This window comes from Arachis hypogaea, chromosome 19 (assembly GCF_003086295.3).
Source record: "Arachis hypogaea cultivar Tifrunner chromosome 19, arahy.Tifrunner.gnm2.J5K5, whole genome shotgun sequence".
NCBI classification, from domain to species: Eukaryota; Viridiplantae; Streptophyta; class Magnoliopsida; order Fabales; family Fabaceae; genus Arachis; species Arachis hypogaea.
Genome location: NC_092054.1, coordinates 23,249,084 through 23,270,572, shown reverse-complemented (window position 1 = coordinate 23,270,572; position 21,489 = coordinate 23,249,084). Strand labels below are relative to the sequence as shown.

The window sequence follows — 21,489 nt, the reverse complement described above, 5'->3', positions numbered from 1 at the left end:
AGACTAATGATTTGGGGGCAAATTGAATTCCAATTAACCTAATTTCCACCTAGGCTAGCAAATTAATTAATTAGAAATGACAACTCAATTAAAACATGATTTGTCAGCATAATCCGATGACCACGTAAGCATTGTCCTCACCGGAGCTTAGGTCCGGCCAGGTTATGGATACGTTTGTCAGATTTTAAAATCAAATAGGTACCATTTTGTCGTTTACAATAGTCAGGTACCACAATGTCAGTGTTTTAATCTTTCGGATACTGATTTGGTCATTACCTCTTAATTTAAAAATATAAAAATAAATCACTTTTACATATTTAATATTTATTTTAAATAATAAGTTCGACAATTTAACACGAAAAAAAAGCCACCTTAGAATTGGAATATTTTAGTAAATTAGAACTATTCGCTTCTTGGAACAACAGAGTTTAGCAATGATTTTAAATTTTAATTGAAATTATCAGATCCCACGTTTTTGCATTTCTCAATCACAAGTCATCTGCCAGCATTCTATTTTCAACAGTAGCACCTAGTTGAATGTTAACTACGATTTGATCCATGTATTAAAGAAGTAATTATAAACAAATTGACCAAATAACACGCTAGTACGCTACTAATACAACACACTAAGAAAGTTGTTGCAACTTTGAAAAGGTATCTCGGATGATCAGAGCATAAACTTAACCCAAAGAAAAAATTAAAAATAAAATGGAAAAGACATTACAGAATTGGTCAAATTTACACCTTGTCATCATTATCATCACCTGATTCCACTTGAGAAATTTGTGTAGGCCTTCTTCTGCAAAGTGAAATCATGAACACCCACATAACACCTTTGATAACTCTTACCATACCAATTGTCACGGTTAAATAATACAACCACCACCCAACAAAATCAGCCAATCCCACATCCAACAATTGCTCTCTCTTAACTTGAGTCATAACAACCAAAGTCTCCACCTCATCCCTCAACCTCCACCACCACATGAGGCCGAGGCTAGTGGCCGCAGCCACCCTCTCAATCCACCTCTCTTTTCTGGCGACCCCATAAACCGTGGTATCCACGACCGGCCTTACCACAAATCTAGACCAAACTTGGGTAGTCTCGTGCAATCCAAAGAGGAAAATCACCCTGCTTATCAGGCTTCTCTCGCCGCCAAAGCTCGACTCAAAGTCATAAACTCCGGCCACAATGCTTCCCTCTATGCCCAATCCAATGCAAAATTGGAAAGCGGAAAGGAGAATCCATGCTATGTAGAGATGAAAACTAGTCTTAGATGACCAGGAACTCCACGAGTCGCTCGAAAGGGCGGCCTTACCCATTAGGCCATGAATCAAGGTAGCCATGGTGACAATGGACACAAGAAAGTACAGAACACATGGGTTGACGTGCAGTGCAAGGTTGAAGATGTACGGTAAAGGCTGGTGTAAAATGTAATTGAGGCTTTTAAGGTAGAATTGCGCGCCGGAGAGAGTCGCCAAGAGAAGGAACGAAAGAGGGAGGAGGAGGCTGAGGAGTGTGGTGGTGATAAGGTAGAAAACACCTCTTGGTGTTGGAAAACCTTGATTGAACAACAACTCTTTGGCTTTTCTCAACCAACGACAACCCATTATTATTGCTTGGAGGAACAAGCAATCAAATTAAATCTTGAATCTAACCAACACCCCGTCCCCCCTTCTTTATTATTTGCTAACCAATTAAGTAGGCTCTGGCTAGTTCAATTCAATAAACATTATAAGGTCTCCATTCTCTATCTCCATGTATGTGACTTAACAACTATGCTGTTGCAAAATAAAACTAGAAGTGGTTGTCACGTCCATTGTTTATGTAGTTGACATTTTTGTAGGACGTGGACTTGTTTTCTAATGTATATTTTGATAAAATTGTGAAGGAATAGGAAAAGAATAGATGAAATTTTATTGATTGTTGATTGATTAAATTGAATTATAAAAGTAAAATTAAACATATATAGAATACTACTTACGAAAGATAAAAATAAAGATAAGATAAGATAAGATAATAAAAATTAAAATGGTATCTTAGACTAAATTTATGGACTACGAGATTTTTTTTATTCTTGTTATAGATTAAAATAAAAGAGTAGTTTAATATATTTGGACCGAAATATAATTTTATATGCATTTTTGGATGAATTCCATCAAATTCACTTGTTGGTTTGGTACGAAGGAGCACTGAATGATTTTGGTTGTTTGGCTGAAAATTTGACCGATCCATGAACCGCTTTGAATTTAGTATGACGCTGCTTCATCAGTTAAGCATAATAAATTCATTTCTCTGTATTATAATTCCTAAAATAAGTATATAATACCAAAACACGCATCCAAGTCAGACAAATTATTAAACTTCCATTTGGCCTGGAAGGTGCAGAAGCATAATGTTTATTTTGGAGGGACAAATTTCTCCGAGTTGACCTGAATGATTGATCATTTGTCAATGAAATTAATCCTTTTGATATATATATATATATATATATATATATATATATATATATATTGGCTGATTCACAAGAATAAAGGAAAAAAGTTATCCAAATTAATTTTTTAACAGAAATTTTCATCAATATAACAAAATTAAAATTAAATTTTAAATATGTGATGATATAGATTAGATACCAAATTGTAATTTGTCAAAAATTGAAATACACTAAACAAAATATAGTGCATTAGAAATTGGAAAAAAAAGAGTACATTATTCGTGTCGCTTTCTTTTGGAAAGAATTGCCCCACCTTGCTTTAAAGAATTTCTTTCTTTTTCTTCAAATGTATTATTATTTATTTAGCGAATAAATAACATATTAAAATTTATACTTTAATTTTTTTTTGAATAATTTTTTTTATGTTGTAAAACAATATTGCACAGCATCAATTAAAATTAATATTATTTAGAAGTTGATGTACCATGAGCACATTAATTAAAATTAAAATTGTTAAAAAGTTGATGAATATATGAATACATTAAAAAATTAAAAAAATAATTACACTATATGTATTAACCTTAACATTATTAGAGTAATGATAGATAGCCAAAATATTATAAACAATAAATAAAAATACATAATTAATAATATTTGTAATGATAAAAGAGTGTAAATCACTCTTTTAACTTAATTGATACAATTAATTTTTTTTAATAACATATCTTCTCTCATTTAATTATACAAAAGTCAATTCTAAATTTAATGTGAACCAAATCTCAAAAAATTATTTTTTATTATTACATTCATAATTCTATAATTTTTTTAAATAAAAATTTTAAATTCTGATATTTTTAATCCTAAAAAATCTTAAATCACCTCAATACATTTTATAAAAAATAAAGATATTTTAAATTTGATTAGTCTCTATTTACGAAAAATCAGAAATGTCTAATTATTAGTTTTTGACTTGAAAAAATAAAATAACAAATAATAAATTAGTACCAATTCATTGATTATAGATATTATGTGTTTAAAATTATAGATGTTAAATTTAAAAATTTTAACAATATTTACTATACAACTCATATTTTACATATAGACTATTAAAAAATAAAAATAAAATATAAAATATAAACAAAAATTTAAAAATAAATTTTTAAAAGTAATTATTAACTCATCATATTAAAATTAATGAATAACTTTACATATGAATATTAAATAAAAAATATTAAAATAATTAAAATCATGATCCATTAGTATACATATAAGATAATTTGAAGAATACAATAAGAGGCATAGTTTAATTTGGTAATATTAATTATAAAAATTTATTAATTATGATATCATATATATGAAATTATGAATGTTATGAGTACAAAATTATGGATGTTATTAATATGAAATTATGGATATTATGTGTATGAACTTATGGATGTTATGAGTAAATTTATTAATTGAATACATTAATTTAAGAATTTGACATTTTTTTAAATCTAATTATGATAAAATTTAAAAACATCTGTATTAACTTGATAGTTACTTATGCAATAAATAAAAAATAATGATATGTGTATGGATGTAATAACTAATATACATTAATTTAATTTTTGGATGTTAGTTATATGTACTTATAGATGTTATGCATGTGCATAAACTTATAGATGTGTTGAATTTAGTAAATAAATAACAAAAATGATTATGACAAACATGTTGAATTTTTGTTGATAACCCAAGTGGGTTCGATGATGTTGTTTAAGTGTGTAGGCTCAAATTGCTTTTGTTGCAGCCCAAACCTATGAAACCAAATGATTCCAAGGCTGCTGAATAGAAATTGAATCATCAATCCAACTCAATACCAAACAAGCCAAATGGAAAAAAACCCCAAGATTAAATAAGTTCACCTCGGATAAATAACAAAGAAGAAAGGGAGCTTCACTTTTTCATTCAACCACCAAATTAAAAGAAAGAAAAAGCTAATCAAGGAAGCAAATGTTAAATCAAGTCAAGCAAAAGTAAGCTAAGCAGAGTTCAAAAAAAATTAAAGGTAATTTGTTTTCTTTAACATGCAAGTCAATTGCTTCACATTTTTTTCTACTCCCTACACCTCCATTTCAAGTAAAAAATGAAGAAAGTGGTGGCTAAGTTTCTCTATTGTGAATCAATGGTTGAAATTGTTTCTTGAAGTCAAAGCATGAATTTAAGGGTTTGAATTTGGGAACCTCACTGAGCATTTGAGCAAGCAAGTTGCTACTGCACCTATCTCCTCGATTAAGCCCAAAATCAGTTTTTAAATCCCAAATTTTGTGGTCTGTATGAAGAAAAAGAAAAAGGGATTACAGCTGGTTTATTGATGAAGAACAAGGTTTTGAGTTCAGAAGTTAGGTTCATCATATAGAGTTAAGGCTTTGAATCATCATCTCCTTCATGGTTTATTATTGAATATTCGGTTTCAATATTGTATCTTTCTTTGCCTTTCATTCAGTGAAAAAGGCATGAAAGTGAGGCATTGAAAAAAAGACATAGAGAGAAAAGGTTGAGAGAAACACTCAGAGAAAAAAGGCAAGAGTGATTTCATATTTTTTTTTGTTTGTATTTCTGTTTTGTCTCATGTACTTGAGAGGTATCCCTTGCTAAGTTGGATAAGAACTTAGTGTGTTGAGTCTAGGTAGTTACCTTGGCCAAGTCAAGTTTATGTTGAAACTTGTGTGTTCTTGATAGGATTATGTTGAGTTCTTGGAAATTTTTGTATTGAATACTTGGAAAGATAGTAGAAATTCCACTAACTTTGTGGTGGAGACTGGATGTAGGTTACATTGTACGAGGTAACTGAACCAGGATACATGGCTGAGTCATCTTCTTCTTCCTTGCTCTGATTCTGTTATTTACGATTTATGAGATAAAATGAAGTTATCTCCTACATAATTGTTCCGTGGGTTACCTGAAACTGAAGGTCAATCTCGGAGGAGATCTGCGGTGGTGGCCGAAACGATCATGTTCGACTTGTTGGAGCTGGTGCGGTTGTTGATCCTTGATCACCGGAGGGTGGTGGTACCTACAAGAGACTCCGATGCTTAAGTTAGCACGGGCTTTGAGTAGGTTTTTATGTGTAAAATCAGAGTATGAGTTATACCTGGGTGCTCCAGTGTATTTATAGTAGCATGGGGTGTCCTTTAAGATAAGTTAGTTATCTTATCTTATCTTTTAAGGCTTAGCCGCCTTTAGAATGGGTTGCGCTCCTTCGTTTGGGCCTGCTTGAGCCTTTATGGCGATTTGGCCAAACACTTTAAGGAGAGGTCGGTGGCGGTCCAACCTTAAGAGGTCGGTCGCTCTTGTCTTCAGTCAGTCCGGGTCGCATAGCTTAACCCAGGATATGAACAGTGCCCCTGCTCGAGTTCGATCTTTCCCTTGAGGTCGTGTCTTTAGACTTCGACCCCTTTGAGGAAGTTGTGCTCGGGCATTTAGCTTTTGGTCGATCTTCTTGTGTAACTTCTGGCAGGCTTGCTTTTGCTTGAATGCGAAGCGTTTCTCTCTTTCTTTTTTGATCGTAGCGTGCGTTGCGCTTCCTTGGGAACGTGCGAGGGTATAAAAACTCATTAAATTTCCCTTTGCCGTTTCTTCTTTTCCCTCTTTCATATTTCATTTTGAATTCTAAAGAATCACTTTCAGTTTCTTCCTTCCTTTCTCTTCGTTCTTTGCTTGTTGTTTGCTAGGCGCTTCGTTCCTCTGACTTCTTCTTGTTTTCACGCCCCCAAGCTTTCTATCTTCTTTGCCCGAGAGCGTTTCTTTGGCGCAGATTCGATCGTTGCTTCTGTCTGAGCCTTCCTTCGCGCTTGTTTCCTCTTCCTCTATAGGCTGGTATTCTCCTTCCTTTTTATGTTTCGATAGTCGTCTTTATGTATGCCTTCACTGTTGCATGTTTGCAAAGTTTTGATTTTTGCTGAGTTTGTCTTGAGAAGCTTGATCCTTTCACAAAAAGATTATGTCTTTGTTTTCGATCGACGTTGTGGTTTTCCTGCTGCTCCTGTTTTTACTAAAATGTGCACCTTTGAGGTTTCTGTTGCCTATCAGTAGTTTTGCTTATATTAGGGAATGTATGAGGGAATGCTGGTATTTTAGGTTGAGCTTCTTGCGTGTTTAAAAGGTTTAGGGTTGGTTAGTGTTCCAATTCCAATTTTTGCGTCTTCTCCTTTTCTGGATTCTCTTTCTGTTATTGCCTCCAAAGGGTGCCCCTGGGCTTTGTTGAATACTCCTTGTTTTCGTAGACCCTGGGGTGCCCTTTTTGTTGCCCCGCCTCTATATTGATTGGCTGTTCCTTCTTTGTTGATTTCGTCCGAGTTGTTTAGTAGTGACCCTTGTTATCTTCCTTTGCTGTAGGTGTAGTTGTTGTATGTCTTCCCGAAAAAATATTGTTGAGATGTCTACCAAGATCCCCGTGGGCATGGCCGACTGGCTGGACTCTATAGTCCTTATGTGCGTTGCTGTGGCCGATCTGGAGTACTGCGAGAGGCTTAGGAGGTTCTATAGGATCTATAGCAATAGGGATGATGAAAAGAACTATGAGCTGTTATCGCCTGACCCTGAAGAGAGGGTTAGTTTCCCTCCTTTGACTCAGGGAGAACGACCCTTCTTCTATGCTTATGACTACTTCTTTATTCAGTTGAACATCACCATCCCTTTTTCCACCTTTGAGACTGACCTACTGTGGTCTTGTAATGTGGCCCCTTCCCAGCTCCATCCGAACTCATGGGGTTTCATAAAGATTTTTCAACTGTTGTGTCAGGAGTTGGGTGTCCGACCTACCCAGACTCTCTTTCTATATCTTTTTGTGTTGACAAATCCTGGGCTAGCTAAGAAGAAAGCCTCTTGGATTTCTTTCAAAGCTACTCAAGGGAAGAAAGTGTTTTCTATGTATGACGAGTCTTTCCGTGATTTCAAGAATTATTACTTCAAGGTTTAAGCTGTTAAGGATGCTCGACCTTTCTTTTTAGACGAAAATAATGAACCCACCTTTCCTTTGTCGTGGCAAAATGACCCAGTAGTTGTTAAATATTCTTGGGAGAGCTTAAGCGAGTTAGAACAAGCTGTTGTTGGTGTCTTAGAGGAGAACTGGGGAGAGCCTCCTCATCTGGACACGAAGAGATTTCTAGGAAATCCTTCCCTCCTTCGTGTTGAGCTGGGTAGTGTTTGTCTTCATTTTATAATGGCTTTCTTCTGTTATTTGGCAATTTATTCCTTACGGATTTCTAATGTTGTTTTCCTTGTTCCTTTTTTAGAAATGGTGAAATCTACGGATTCTATGAAGGCCTTCCGTAGAGCTAAGAAGGCAACGGCTGTTCAAAACTTATCGGCGAAGGCTTCGGGGGAAGGGTCTTCTCAGGTACTTCTGCAGAAGCCGACTTCAGATGCTTCTGGGATGAGGAAGATCATTCCGATTCCTCAAGTTCGGACGATTCCTTCTGACCCTGTTTACCCAACTTCTGGTGCTGCTACTGCTGATGGTCCTCCCCCAAAATGTCAAAAAACTGTTGTTTCTTATGATCTGAATGCCAAGGACTTTGATGGTGTGGGTTTTGCTACCAAATTGATTTCTCCCCATGGTAATATTCCTTTGGATGATGTGTCAATTCTTCATCATCTTGATTTTGTTGTGAGTAGTAGTATCCGAGTGGCCAATGTTGGGGCGGCCCTTTCCCGGGTTATCAAGGAGTCCCATGTTCATGCCACTAAGGCTTTTATGGAGGAAGCCAAGGCTGAGTTTGATAGGATTAAGGGCTTGAAGGATGAACTGGATGCCAGGGTGGCTAAGCTAGAGCTGGATGTGGAGAGGGAGAAGTCACGGGCTATTGCTGCTGAGGCAGCTGCAAATCTGGCTGAAGAGACGGCGAAAAAGTACAAGAAGAGCTACACCTGTACTTATGGCGAGCTACTGGAGTTTAAGAAGAGGCTTGAGTCTGCTCAGTCTGACTATGCTGAGCTCCAGGGTCATCTGGTGGGTAGTGTGACTGATGCATATGATAATTTGAAGGTCTAGGTCCAAGTTCTTGCCCCTGAGCTCGATCTCACTTTATTCAGTTTAGATAACGTAGTGGAGGACAGCAAGATCGTGCCTGCCCCAGATGACGAGGACGAGAGTCCTCCTCTTGTGCCGCCAGGGAAAGCCGTAGCTACTTCAGCCTCTTCTGCCCCTTCTGAGGTCGACCAGCCAGAGTCCGATCCCGACGTGCAGATCCTAAATCGTCCTGATAGAACTGTCGATGCCGTCCCGATCGCGACCATTCTTCCTCCTTCAGCCAAGGATGCCGCTACTGGGGAGAATTTAGATCCTTTGTAATTTTCTGTGCTTGTATTATAGTCTGACTTGTGGACTTTTGAACTTTTTTCATTTTTTTTGTGTAAGTCTTTGGTTGACCTTTTTGACATTTGGTCGCTTTTCTTAGCAACCTTATTTTGCAAAACAAAATACTTTAAATTCTGAGGCTGCTTTTCAGTAGTAGCCTTTTGAGTCTTTAATGCTTTATTATAGCAGGTATACTTTTGCTGATATGTTATTCCTTCCTTTGCAACCTTTGTGGATTTTTATAGAGGTTTGGTATTTTCACTGTCCGACCTCTTTTGAGTATGGGTTTTGGCCCTTTTGAATCATGCCTTGCTTTCTGTTTGAGCGAGGTGGTCCTTTGGTGTCCGGGCTAACTTGTCTGATAACTTTTAAGTGTTCTTATAGAACCTTTTTAGTTATCGACTTCTTCGTAGCCCTGCTTCGAGACCGTTCCTTTGTCAGAGCAGAGCAGCTCCCCTTTTTGCTAAGCATGTTTGAGCCTTAAGTTATTTCTAACCTTTTTGGCTTTTTATTACTTTCTCGGAGTCGTGCTTGCTTTGCGTCTTGAGTTTGATGTTGACGTGAGCTTTTTAGTCATGTTCCAACAACTTTTTAGGTAGTGTTCCAAGGGAAACCTTTTCTTTATAGTTTGCTTGGATGACTTTTTAGCTCTATTTTGACTTGTGCCTTCACTTTTTAAGTAATGTCTGTTTTCGCAAGACTTGTTCCTTTCAGCGAAGCACTTTTAACCTTTTGGAGGTGTCTTCGTCCCTTTTTATTGATCCTTTCTTTGGTCCGACTTCTCTGTCGGGCCTTATTAAGTTATTTTTAGTAATCCATTTTTAGTCAGACCACGTCAGGTCACTTTTTATGGGTTACTTTTTGTAACTTCTTGCATTAATCTGCTTCTATCTCTTTCACCTTGCCGACTTCTTTGTAATCGGTCGATGAATTTGTTTTTTCACCTTGCCGACCTCTTTGTAATTGGTCGATGAATTTGTTTTTCACCTTGCCGACTTCTTTGTAATTGGGCGATGAATTTTGCGTTTTATGAGCTTAGATTAATGCGTCTTGGTAGGAAACTTTTTAGAAAATCTGAAAACTTTATTCAAATAATAATAAAAGATAGAAATATGAAGAAGAGTGTATACATGTGAGTGCTTACCCTTCTAGGTCGAGCAATTTTTGTAGATCTTAGCCTGGCGCCTCATTAAAAAACCTTTTCAGGAAAAAGAGTGCACCTTGACCTTAAGATCTTTTATTATTTTCTAACTATAGTACCTTCTTAGGTTACAGGCATGCCAGGACCTTGGTAGCTCTCGTCCCTCGAGGTCAGACACCTTGTAGTAACCTTTCCCTAGTACTTCTATTACTCGGTATGGTCCTTTCCAATTAGCTGCTAGCTTTTCTTCTCCTGAACGACCTGCTCCGATATCATTTCAGATTAAGATGAGATCATTGGTGGTGAAGCTTTGCTGGACTACCTTTCGATTATACCTCAGAGCCATTCGACGCTTTAGGGCTTCCTCTTTAATCCGAACTCTTTCTCGGACTTCTGGAAGTAGGTCGAGCTCTTCCCTTTGAGCCTGGGAGTTGGTATCTTCATTATAGAGGATCATTCTAGGTGATCCTTATTCTATCTCTACGGAAATCATTGCCTCCATTTCGTAAGCAAATCGGAATGGTGATTCTCCAGTAGTTGAGTGCGGTATTGTCCGATATACCCATTGGACTTGTGGGAGCTCTTCTGCCCAAGCTCTCTTGGTGCCTTGTAATCTCTGTTTTAACCCGGCCAGTATGACTTTGTTGGCGGCTTTCACCTGTCCATTGGCTTGTGGGTGTTCTACAGAGGTGAACTGGTGCTTGATTTTTAGATTAGCCACCAAATTTCTAAAGCCTGTGTCGGTGAATTGGGTACCATTATCTGTGGTAATGGAGCATAGAACCCCAAACCTTGTGATAATATTTTTGTATAGAAATTTCCAACTTCTTTGGGCTGTGGCATTAGCTAATGGATCTGCCTCAATTCACTTTGTGAAGTAGTCTATGCCTACAATGAGAAAATTGACTTGTCCGGGCCCTTGGGGGAAAGGTTCGAGGAGGTCGAGTCCCCACTTTGCGAATGGCCAGGGTGAAGTGACGTAGATGAGCTCCTCAGGTGGAGCTATGTGGAAGTTGGCATGCTTCTGGCATGGTCGGCATGTCTTGACAAACTCTGTTGCTTCCCTTTGCAAGGTCAGCCAGTAGAAACCAGCTCGGAGTACCTTTTTGGCAAGAGCTCATGCTCCGAGGTGATTGCCGTACATGCCACTGTGGACCTCTTCGAGAACTTCCTTTGTAGCGGAGGTCGGGACGCATTTTAGGAGAGGTGTAGAGATTCCTCTATTATATAGGACGTCTTGTATTATGGTGTAGTATTGTGCTTCTCGTACTAGCCTTTTTGCCTCCTTTTTGTCTGTGGAAAGTGTTTCTGACTTGAGGTAGTTGATTATGGGAGTCATCCATCCTTGATCCTGTCCTGATATGGCTAGAATCTTTTTTGCCTCCAAGGTTGATGGACTCTGGAGTGTTTCTTGGATGACACTTCTATTGTTGCCCCCTGGCTTGGTGCTGGCTAGTTTTGAGAGTGCATCAGCTTTGGCATTCTGTTCTCGAGGTATGTGTCGGACCTCATATCCCTTAAATTGTTCGAGCTGTTCCTTGGTTTTGTCAAGGTATTTTTTCATAGTGGGATCCTTAGCTTGATAGCTCCCTTCTATTTGCGAAGTGACTACTTAGGAGTCACTAAAGATGGTAAGCCTTTGAGCTCCTTTCCCAAAGGTTGTATGCAGGGAGATGTATCCTAGTGGTTGAATCGGGGTGTCTCCGAGTCCAAACAAGCTATTCGGATACGCTCTGAGCTCTTTTTCTTGTAGGCCGAGCTTGTCGAAGGCGGATTTGAACAAGATATCCGCGGAACTTTCCTAGTTGATTAGTGTCCTATGGAGGGTGGCATTGGCAAGTATTATGGTGATGACCATGGGGTCATCATGCCCTGGGATGATGCCCACAGCGTCTTCTTGAGTGAAGGTGATATTGGGGAGGTCGACCGGCCTGTCTCCTCCTTGATAATGAGATTTGCTCGATGGTTTAGAATTTCTCTTCTAGAAATAAGAACTTCGTTGTAAGCATAGCTCCAAACCAACAAACAATTCTCACATCAAAAATTTTGGTTTTGTCACAAGTACAAACCCCAATGAAAATTAACCGAAGTATTTAGACTCCGGGTCGTCTCACAAGGAATTGCAATGAAGTGGTCAATTATTGGCTATGAAAATGCAAGGGAGGTTTGATTTTTATAGTTTGGTAAAAAAGTAACCAACAAGAAAGTAAATAATACGAACTAATAAAATAAAAGAAAAGAACTCTTGGCTAGACATAGGTAATTGAGATCACCATCATTGTCTACAAACCAAATATTGATAATTATGAGGAACCAAACTCATTAAGTTTACTTCTATGCTTGAAGTATATCAAATGGCTCTGATCACATCAACTCATAGGTTCTAACCGATCTACTAATTAGATTAGTAGTGGGTTAGTGTCAATGGGTATCAAATTGATCACCAAGGGTTCTCAAATCACCAATTCAATGAGACCCAATGACTCAAGGTCACTCAATTTCCTTAGCCTAGGCCAAGAGTAAAGAAAACTACTCAAAAACTAGTGTAAACATTTCATCAAATACTTAGAGTGTAAGAAAAGTAAACATCACCAAATGCAAAAATTAACAAGATCCATAACTATCATCAACAAGAAATCAACAATAACAATGGAGGTAACATAAAAGAGACATAGAAACATGAAATTGCATTCAAAGAAATCAAGATTCAATAATGGTTCATAAACATAAAAATGGCAAAATAGGAAAATTAACAACAAGAACTAGAAGAACAAAGGTGTAACAACAAGAAATTAGAAGAGAAAACTAAATCAAAACAAGAATTAAAAGTTGGATCTAAGAGAATTAAACCTAAACTACCCTAAATTCTAGAGAGAAGGAAGAGCTTCTCTCTCTAAAATTCTACCCTAAAACATGATGAAAACTAAACTATGACTACTTGGTTCCTTCCCCCCTCAATCCTTGGGTTCAATAGCATCAGAAATGAGTTGGATTGGGCCCAAAATGAGCTAGAAATTGCCCCCAACGAGTTGCTTAAAGTGGACCCACGCAGCTCTATCGGTGTGCACGTGTACATGGCGCGTGCGCGCCCGTATACATCAGGTAACTACGGCAAATTTTATATCATTTTGAAGCCCCGGATGTTAGCTTTCCAACGCAGTTGGAACCGCCTCATTTGGACCTTTGTAGCTCAAGTTATGGTCGATTGAGTGCGAAGAGGTCAAACTTGAGAGCTGTACGGTTCCTTCATTTCTTCATGAGTTCTCCCATTTTGCATGCTTTTCTCCTCACTTCTTCCATCCAATACTTGTCTTATGAACCTAAAATCACTCAACAAACATATCAACGCATCGAATGGAATTAAAGTGAATTGAATTTATCTATTTTAAGGCCTAAAAAGCATGTTTTCACACTTAAGCACAAATCTAGGGAGAATTACAAAACCATGCTATTTCATTGAATAAATGTGAGAAAAGTTGATAAAATTCCCCAAAATAAGCACAAGATAAACCAAAAAATCAAGTTTTATCAAATCTCCCCACACTTAAACCAAGCATGTCCTCATGCTAAGAATAAAGAAGGACAAGAAAAAGGGGTATGAATATTTATTCAATGCAAAGAAACTATATGTACCTATCTATATGAATGCAACTAAATACAAAATGATTCTACCTACTTGGTCAAAAATAAATCAATCTCCAAGAGCATGTATGAACAAGTAGGGCAAAGGTTATATGACGATTCACAAACTCTACCAATTCAAATATCAAAATGAAGTTCAAATAGACTTGCAAGAAGAAAGCTCATGAAAGTCGGGAACAAGGAATTGAGCATCGAACCCTCACCGGAAGTGTATCCGCTCTAGTCGCTCAAGTGTATAGGGTCGATTCACTCAATTCTCTTCTACTCATGCTTTCTAAGATTTATTTTTCATCTAACAATCAACAATTATTCAATGCATGCATACATTCATCATGAGGACTTATTCATAGGTTGTAATGGGGTTAGGGTAAAGGTGAGGATGCATATGGTCAAGTGAGCTTGAAATTTGGATCTTTGATTAACCTAAGCTCTCACTTAACCTATATAACAACCTATAAATTCTAATAAAGTACCTAGCTACCCATGATTCCCACTTTTTCACATACTCATGCATTCTTTTTAATTCACATTTCATATGCATTGATTTTTTTATTGAACTTTACTTTGGGATATTTTTGTCCCCTTTTTTATTTCTTTTTCTCTTTTTTTTCTTTTTCTATTTTTTTTCTTTTATATATATATATATATATATAAAATTTTTTTCTTTTTCTTTATCATCATTTTTTTCTAAAGTATATACAATGTATCAATGCATATGGTTTTACATATAGTGCATGAATATGTACCCTATTCCCAATATTTTTAACAAAAATAAAAATTACACTTTTACCTCAACCAATGTCTCAAGTTTTTCATACCCAAATGATACACACCCTCACTAGCCTAAGCTAATCAAAGATTCAAATTAAGGGATATTTATTGTTTTTCACTTAGGGGTAGTGATGTGCTAAACTTAAGAACAAAAGGGATTAAATAGGCTCAAAATTGGCTAACAATGGTTGATGAAAGGTAGGCTATTTGGGTAAGTGAGCTAAATGAAATGATGGCCTCAATCATATAAATGCATGTATACATGGAACAATGGACATAAAGAATCAAACAAATCAAATATTACAATTATAGAAAGAGAACAATGCACACAAGAATGAGAATAAGTGGTTATAAGATGTAACCACACAATTTGGCTCAAAACTCACATGCTTGTGTTCTTAGCTCGAAAACCATGTTTCAAAATAAATTCTTCAAGCAAGTTCATCACAAAAAAATTTTTTTCAAATTGGTAGGATGCCCTAAAATAATTTTTCTTGGAAAAGAAATCATCACCCTAACCAAGTAGTCCTAATATAAAAAGAAATGGTGAAATATGTACAAATTCTAACTAACATGCAACCTATCATGTAATGCAACAATTAACTAGCAAAGGAAATCAAGAATTGGTGTTGAAAAAGGAAGTTGTTACCCATGGAGGTCGGTCGGACGACCTCCCCACACTTAGAAATTTGCACCGTCCTCGGTGCATGCAAAGGAGATCAATGTGGACGGGTTGCTACAATTGATGAACTCCTTCAAAAGGTTGTGTGGATGAACTTGTTTGTTGCCCCCATTTAGAATTCTTTCCATTCCTTTCCTTCTTGGTGGCCAACCTAAAAGGAAAGAAAAAGAAAGAAAATTAAGCCTACAACAAAGATATCAAAGCAAATAGAACATAGGCGGGGCTAATGCCAAATAAAAGTATGGTTCTTACTACATGGTAGCTACAACATATAAGTGAGAAAACAATATAAGCTAAGGGCATATCAACTAATACTTGATGCAAGAGTAAAGTCAAAGCATAGGCAAATGACATGAAGAGCATGTTGCATCAAGCTTAATCAATAATTGACACAAATAAGATTAATGATAAGCATGAGAGCATTTGGTCCCATCCTAACTCAATGATGATGAGGTACAAAAACAAGGGATCATGAATCAGGAAGGACTAAAGCACTAATCTTGTGTGTAGAGCAAATATTACAATTAATGCCAAACAAGTCACAAAGCACCAAGATTAACCAAGAAATTCTCAACAATTGAATATAAGAATCCAACACCATTATTAAAATAAGAAACTTAGAAAATAGAAGAGAAAACAAGTTACAAAAATAAAATTAAAATGCAATGAATGAAAATAAGCAAATGCAATAAAAGAGGATGGAAGAAAAGAAATTTTTTATTTTATTTTTTTGTTTTTTTATTTTTATTTTTATTTTTATTTTTTAAGAAAAAAGAATTTTTCAAGAGAGGAAGAAGAAGAAAAAGAGAAAAAAAATAGAAAGAAAGAAGAAGAAAAGAAGAAAGAAGGAGAAAGGAGAAAGGACAAAAACAGGGTGCAAATCTGCGCGCGTGCCATGCGTGCTTAGGCGCGGATGCAGCAGGAATAATCCGCGCGCGCGCCATGCGTGCTTACGTGCGGATGCGGCAGGGACAATCGGCACGTACGCGCCATACGTGCTTACGCGCGGATCGCCTGGCACAAAGTAGGCATAAAGTGGGCACAACTCTCGGATTTTAGTACTAGGAGTTGTGAAACCACACCGGTGCGCGCGCACAGCATGCTTGCGCGCCGATGTCCACTTTTTTTTTTTAAAGGCAGGGCACTCTCCTAATCTATAAACATTCTAAAACAATCAAAAATCAAATTTAACAACAAATCTTTTTAGTTTTTGAAAAATTTTCAAATACAAAACAAACAAAACTTACACCTCAAGCAAAAAGCAATTTAACAACAACTAAACTAATCAAAACAAACTAAGAAACAACCAATCAATCAAAGCAAAATATATAAGAGTATAGAAAATAACAAAAACTACCTACAATGGCAACTCCAATCACTTAATAACCAAATCTAAAAGAGAGTGGAAAGAGTTTACCATAGTGGGGTGTCTCCCACCTAGCACTTTTAGTTTAAGTCCTTAAGTTGGACATTTGGTGGGGGTCCTTGCTAGGGTGATTTATGCTTGAATTCATCCTTGAATCCCCACCATTGTTTGCATATCCAATGTCCACCGGGATCCCAAATTAGGTGCACAAGGCCTTCAAGTAAGCTTAGGTAGATGGCAAGGCCCCAAGAGTTTTGATTGTGGAAATGAATTCCGGGGTCCCAAACCTTGTTCTTGCACCCATGTTCTCGTTGACTACCATAGTTAAATTTGGGTGACAATGCTTGTGAATTCTCAATCAAGCATCCAAACATTCTCCTAGACCCATGCAATTTGGTTCTACACCAACCATTGTCATTCAACTTTGAGCATGCAACCATCTTAAACTTAGAGTGATGTTTCCCACCATTACACAATTCTCTCTTACTCCTAACTCCACAAAGGGCTCTAAGTTGACCATCATTTTCAATCAAACCGTATTCAAGTGTGAAAGTGAAGCTTAGGGATAGAAAGTTTACCCACTTGAATGTTGTGTTGAATGATGGTGACTTAGGAAGGGGACCTCCCCACACTTAGACAATGCAAGGTCTACTCCCTTGTGCTCCTTCTTGACTACCTCCACCTCTTTGCAAGCTTCTTCAACTCCAATTCCTTGCTCACCAACTTCTTCTATACACCCTTCATTTCTCAAACCATGTGTCGGAGGTTGTGCATAGTCCTCCTTGTCATCAATTTCATAGCATAATGAGGGAGATTCATCAATTCCAAAAGACTCATTAGTTAGTGCGGAATCATCTTCAATGATGACGCTTGCTTCTTGCTCAACCTCTTCTTCTTGGTGGCTTCCTTCCAATTCAATCTCTTCTTCATTGCTTACCAAGGGTATGAGAGGTGAGGTATCTTCTTCCTTACCCTCTATGTCAAACCCAATTAGAGAGGATTCAATTGTGCATAAGAATTCTTCAATGATTGAATCCATCTCTTGGTCAATCTCTTCAAAGGCTTCAACCGTGGTATGTGTTGGAGGTTGTACACCCTTCTCAACATCAATGTCAAGCTTCTTGGAAGAGGGCTCTATGACTATGTGCTCCCATGGGCTTCCAACATCTTCTAGGTTTTTAACCACTTCTTCCGGCTCAATTGTCTTAACTTCCTTCCCTTGTGACAATTCTTGCTTTAACTCCTCTTCTCCACCTTGAAGCACCAAACTCACTCCCTCACTATGCTCCTTGATTGCTTCTCCACATTCAACAATAGGAGTTCCTTGATCGCATAGGCTTAGGCGGAAGGAGACCATATTGCGAACGGCTTTCGCTATGGTAGCTATCTTGGCTTCTAACTCCTTGAACTCCTTTTGGTTCTCTTCTTGCCTTCGAATGTAAGAACTAGCACATTCTTGGAGAGAATCATCCATTGGAGGTGGTGTGGAAAAAGAAGGTTCATTGTTTGGGAAGGAAGTTTCATAATCGAAAGTTGGTTCATCTTGGTAAGGGTATGGAGATGGTGTATATTGAGGTGGTTCTTGGGAGTAGTTGTGTTGGAATTGTGGTGGTTCTATGTATGGTTCATGAGGTGGTTGGTATGGTGGATAAGAATTAAGGTCACAATGAGGTGTTTGGTGGTAGGGGGCTTGTGAGTAAGGTAGTTCAAAGTCATGTCGAGGGGGGTGGTTCATAGGCATATGATAGTGGTTGTTGACAATTACAATAAGGGTCACCACATCCATTAGATTGATATGCATTAGGATTAGAATTATACCCATAATAAACCGGAGGTTGTTATTGCCAAGAAGGGTGATCAATCCTTTGAGGCTCCCTCTCCCTTTGATTCCCAAATCTTTGATGCATGTTACATGTTCATACCCTGGGTCGAGCTATCCGACCCGTGATGTTTAGCGACAAGGCAACCGACCTCTTCAGGTCCGACTATCCGACCTCTTCTCAAAGAGCTCGGCCAGATTACCAAGAAAGCCCAAATAAAGGGCCCGAATAGAGGAACACGACCCAAATCCAAAGGCAGCCCAAGCCTATAGAGATAAGGGCGGTTCCCTTGGAGATAAGCTGACCTCACCCAAAGATAAGATAAGATAAGATAAGATAACTAACTTATCTTATCTAAAAAGGTCACTCCACACCTCTATAAATACACTGGAGCACCCAGGTATAATTCATACTCTGATTCTACTAAAAACCTGCTTAATACCCTTGCTAACTTAAGCATCGGAGTCCCTTGCAGGTACCTCCACCCTCCGGTGACAAAGGATCAGTAGCCTAGTCAGTCCAACAAGTCAGACACGATAGCTCCGGTCACCACCCACCAGTCGGACACGTCATCTCCGACCAGTACAGAAGATCTCGTCCGAGATCAACCTACAGTTTTAGGTAACCCTCGAATTATTGGCGCCGTTGCCGGGAAACCTGGAAGTCATCCCATCACCATGGCGGACGACCATGACAACGACCACGATTCAGATCTAGAGGATAGAACGCTGCATAAAAATGCGGACACTACACCAAAGGATACTCCTCAACTTAATTACGAAAAGAATTCTCCAAACATGGGAGCCATGAAGGTGCTTCAAGACCGATTAAAATAACTTGAAAAAGAAGCCCTACATCAGCGAGAGGCCGAGAAAAACCTACAAAGGAAAATAAGGCGACGCCGGGAATTGGAGGACAAACTCCTAAAACTCGAAGCCGATCTCAACGCCAAAGCTAATCGACCCTCTCATGAGGATAGCTCTTGCAAGGACCAAGATCCATTTACCAAGGAGATCATGAAGACCAAAATCCCAAAAGACTTTAAACTCCCGGATATGACTTTGTACGATGGCACTATAGATCCCGACCATCATCTCAGTAATTTCAGAAGTAGAATGTACCTCACCGACGCCTCAGATGCAGTTCGCTGCAAAGCCTTTCCAACTACTTTAACAAAGACGGCAATTAGATGGTTCGACAATCTACCTCCTAGGTTCATCACAAGCTTCGATGACCTAGCCAAGAAGTTTCTGGCCAGATTCTCCATCTAAAAAGATAAGACTAAACACGCCCCAAGTCTATTAGGGATCAAGCAAGGAGATCGGGAAAGTCTTCGCGACTACATGGAAAGATTCAATAAAACATGCCTGGACATACAAAGCCTACCGACAGAGGCCGCTATTATGGGCCTCATCAATGGCTTGCAAGAGAGACCTTTTAGCCAATCTATATCGAAAAAACACCTCGCATCTCTAAACGAAGTGCAAGAACGAGCAGAGAAGTACATCAACATGGAGAAAAACTCTCGACTAGGAGAGACCTCAAAATCTGGATTCACCTATCCCTCCCGGGATAAGGATAAAGAGTCCAAAAAGAAGGAAGATCGACATGGGGAAAAAATAAAAAAATACCACAATTACACCCCTCTTCGGGTGTTCCTTGTGGATGTCTACAGAGAAGTTTGCCACACTGAAAAGATACCCCCAGCTTGACCACTCAAAGGCAAAAAAGGAGGAGAAAATCGGACCGAATATTGTGAATACCATCGAATCCGCAGGCATTCCACCAACGAATATTTTGACTTAAAGAATGTCATAGAAAAACTAGTAAAAGAGGGGAAATTAGATCGGTATCTGGCCACCCAGGACGATGAGCAAAGAAAAAGAAGAAGTGACAATCAAAACAAGTATCTCCTACAAAGTACAGCAGCAAGGAAAGCTATCGATAGGGCAAAAATCAAGGGGCAATCTTTGCAGAAGCAAACAAGTGCAGTTTTACAAAAAGTATCAAAGAACAACCAGAAGCAGCAGCAAAACATGCAAAGCCCTAAAAAGCCTCAACAGAAGTACCAGGAGTATGCATAAAGACGAAAAGGAAGCCAGAAAAAACACATTACAGTGACGATCAAATAGAAGACTACAAAAAGGTTCAAGCTTTTCAACATGCATTCAGTCAGAATCAAAGCTTTACCAGAAAAATGACGAGAACAACGAAGAGAAGAACCAACCTGAACAAAGGAAGAAACTTCGAAGAAAGTTTGAAGACGGAGAGACAGAATCGCCTTTCGAGCCAAGAAAAATACCAAGAAATCGCCAAACGACGTCGCAGAAAGAAACGCAAAGATGCAAGTCTCAAGCAAAAATCGAAAGCGAGAAAGAAGAGGAGAAGTTACAGAGAAGGGGAAACCGTTTTTTCTGAATGAAAAATTCAAAATGAAGAAGCAAGGGAAACGGGGCATTAAAAATAATTAATGAGGGTATTAAACCCTCACACATTCCCAAGGCCAGAGCGCTAAGGCAAAGGCGCGCGTTTTTTAAAGAAATGGAAAGAAACAAAAAAACGTTCCATATTCAAAAAGGAGAAACACTACAAAGATGAAGTCGACAAGATGCTCGAGTTCGGCTTCAGCAGAAAAAGATCGAAGTCCTAAAACTAAGACTCGACCTCAGAAAGAAAGACCGAGCTCGAGCAGGGGCACTGTTCATACCCTGGGTCGAGCTATCCGACCCGGGATGTTTACCGACAAGGCGACCGACCTCTTCAGGTCCGACTATCCGACCTCTTCTCAAAGAGCTCGGCCAGATTACCAAGAAAGCCCAAATAAAGGGCCCGAATAGAGGAACATGACCCAAATCCAAAATGCAGCCCAAGCCTATAGAGATAAGGGCGGTTCCCTTGGAGATAAGCTGACCTCACCCAAAGATAAGATAAGATAAGATAAGATAACTAACTTATCTTATCTAAAAAGGTCACTCCACACCTCTATAAATACACTGGAGCACCCATGTATAATTCATACTCTAATTCTACTAAAAACCTGCTTAATACCCTTGCTAACTTAAGCATCGGAGTCCCTTGCAGGTACCTCCATCCTCCAGTGACAAAGGATCAGCTGCCTAGTCAGTCCAACAAGTCGGACACGACAGCTCCGGTCACCACCCACCAGCCGAACACGTCATCTCCGACCAGTACAGAAGATTTCGTCTGAGATCAACCTACAGTTTCAGGTAACCCTCGGAACATTACCATTGTAGTCCCATTCCCTACAACATAATTTGAGCCAAACTCATAG

General features: G+C 38.3%; 1 protein-coding gene across 1 annotated transcript; it reads right to left on the bottom strand.

The window, feature by feature from the left end:
* Positions 1-533: 533 nt before the first annotated feature.
* Positions 534-1,747, bottom strand: LOC112779703 (uncharacterized). The gene has a single exon (XM_025824038.3). It carries the CDS (start codon positions 1,609-1,611, stop codon positions 739-741), a length of 873 nt encoding a protein of 290 aa, XP_025679823.1. The 5' UTR covers positions 1,612-1,747; the 3' UTR covers positions 534-738.
* Positions 1,748-21,489: the final 19,742 nt, after the last annotated feature.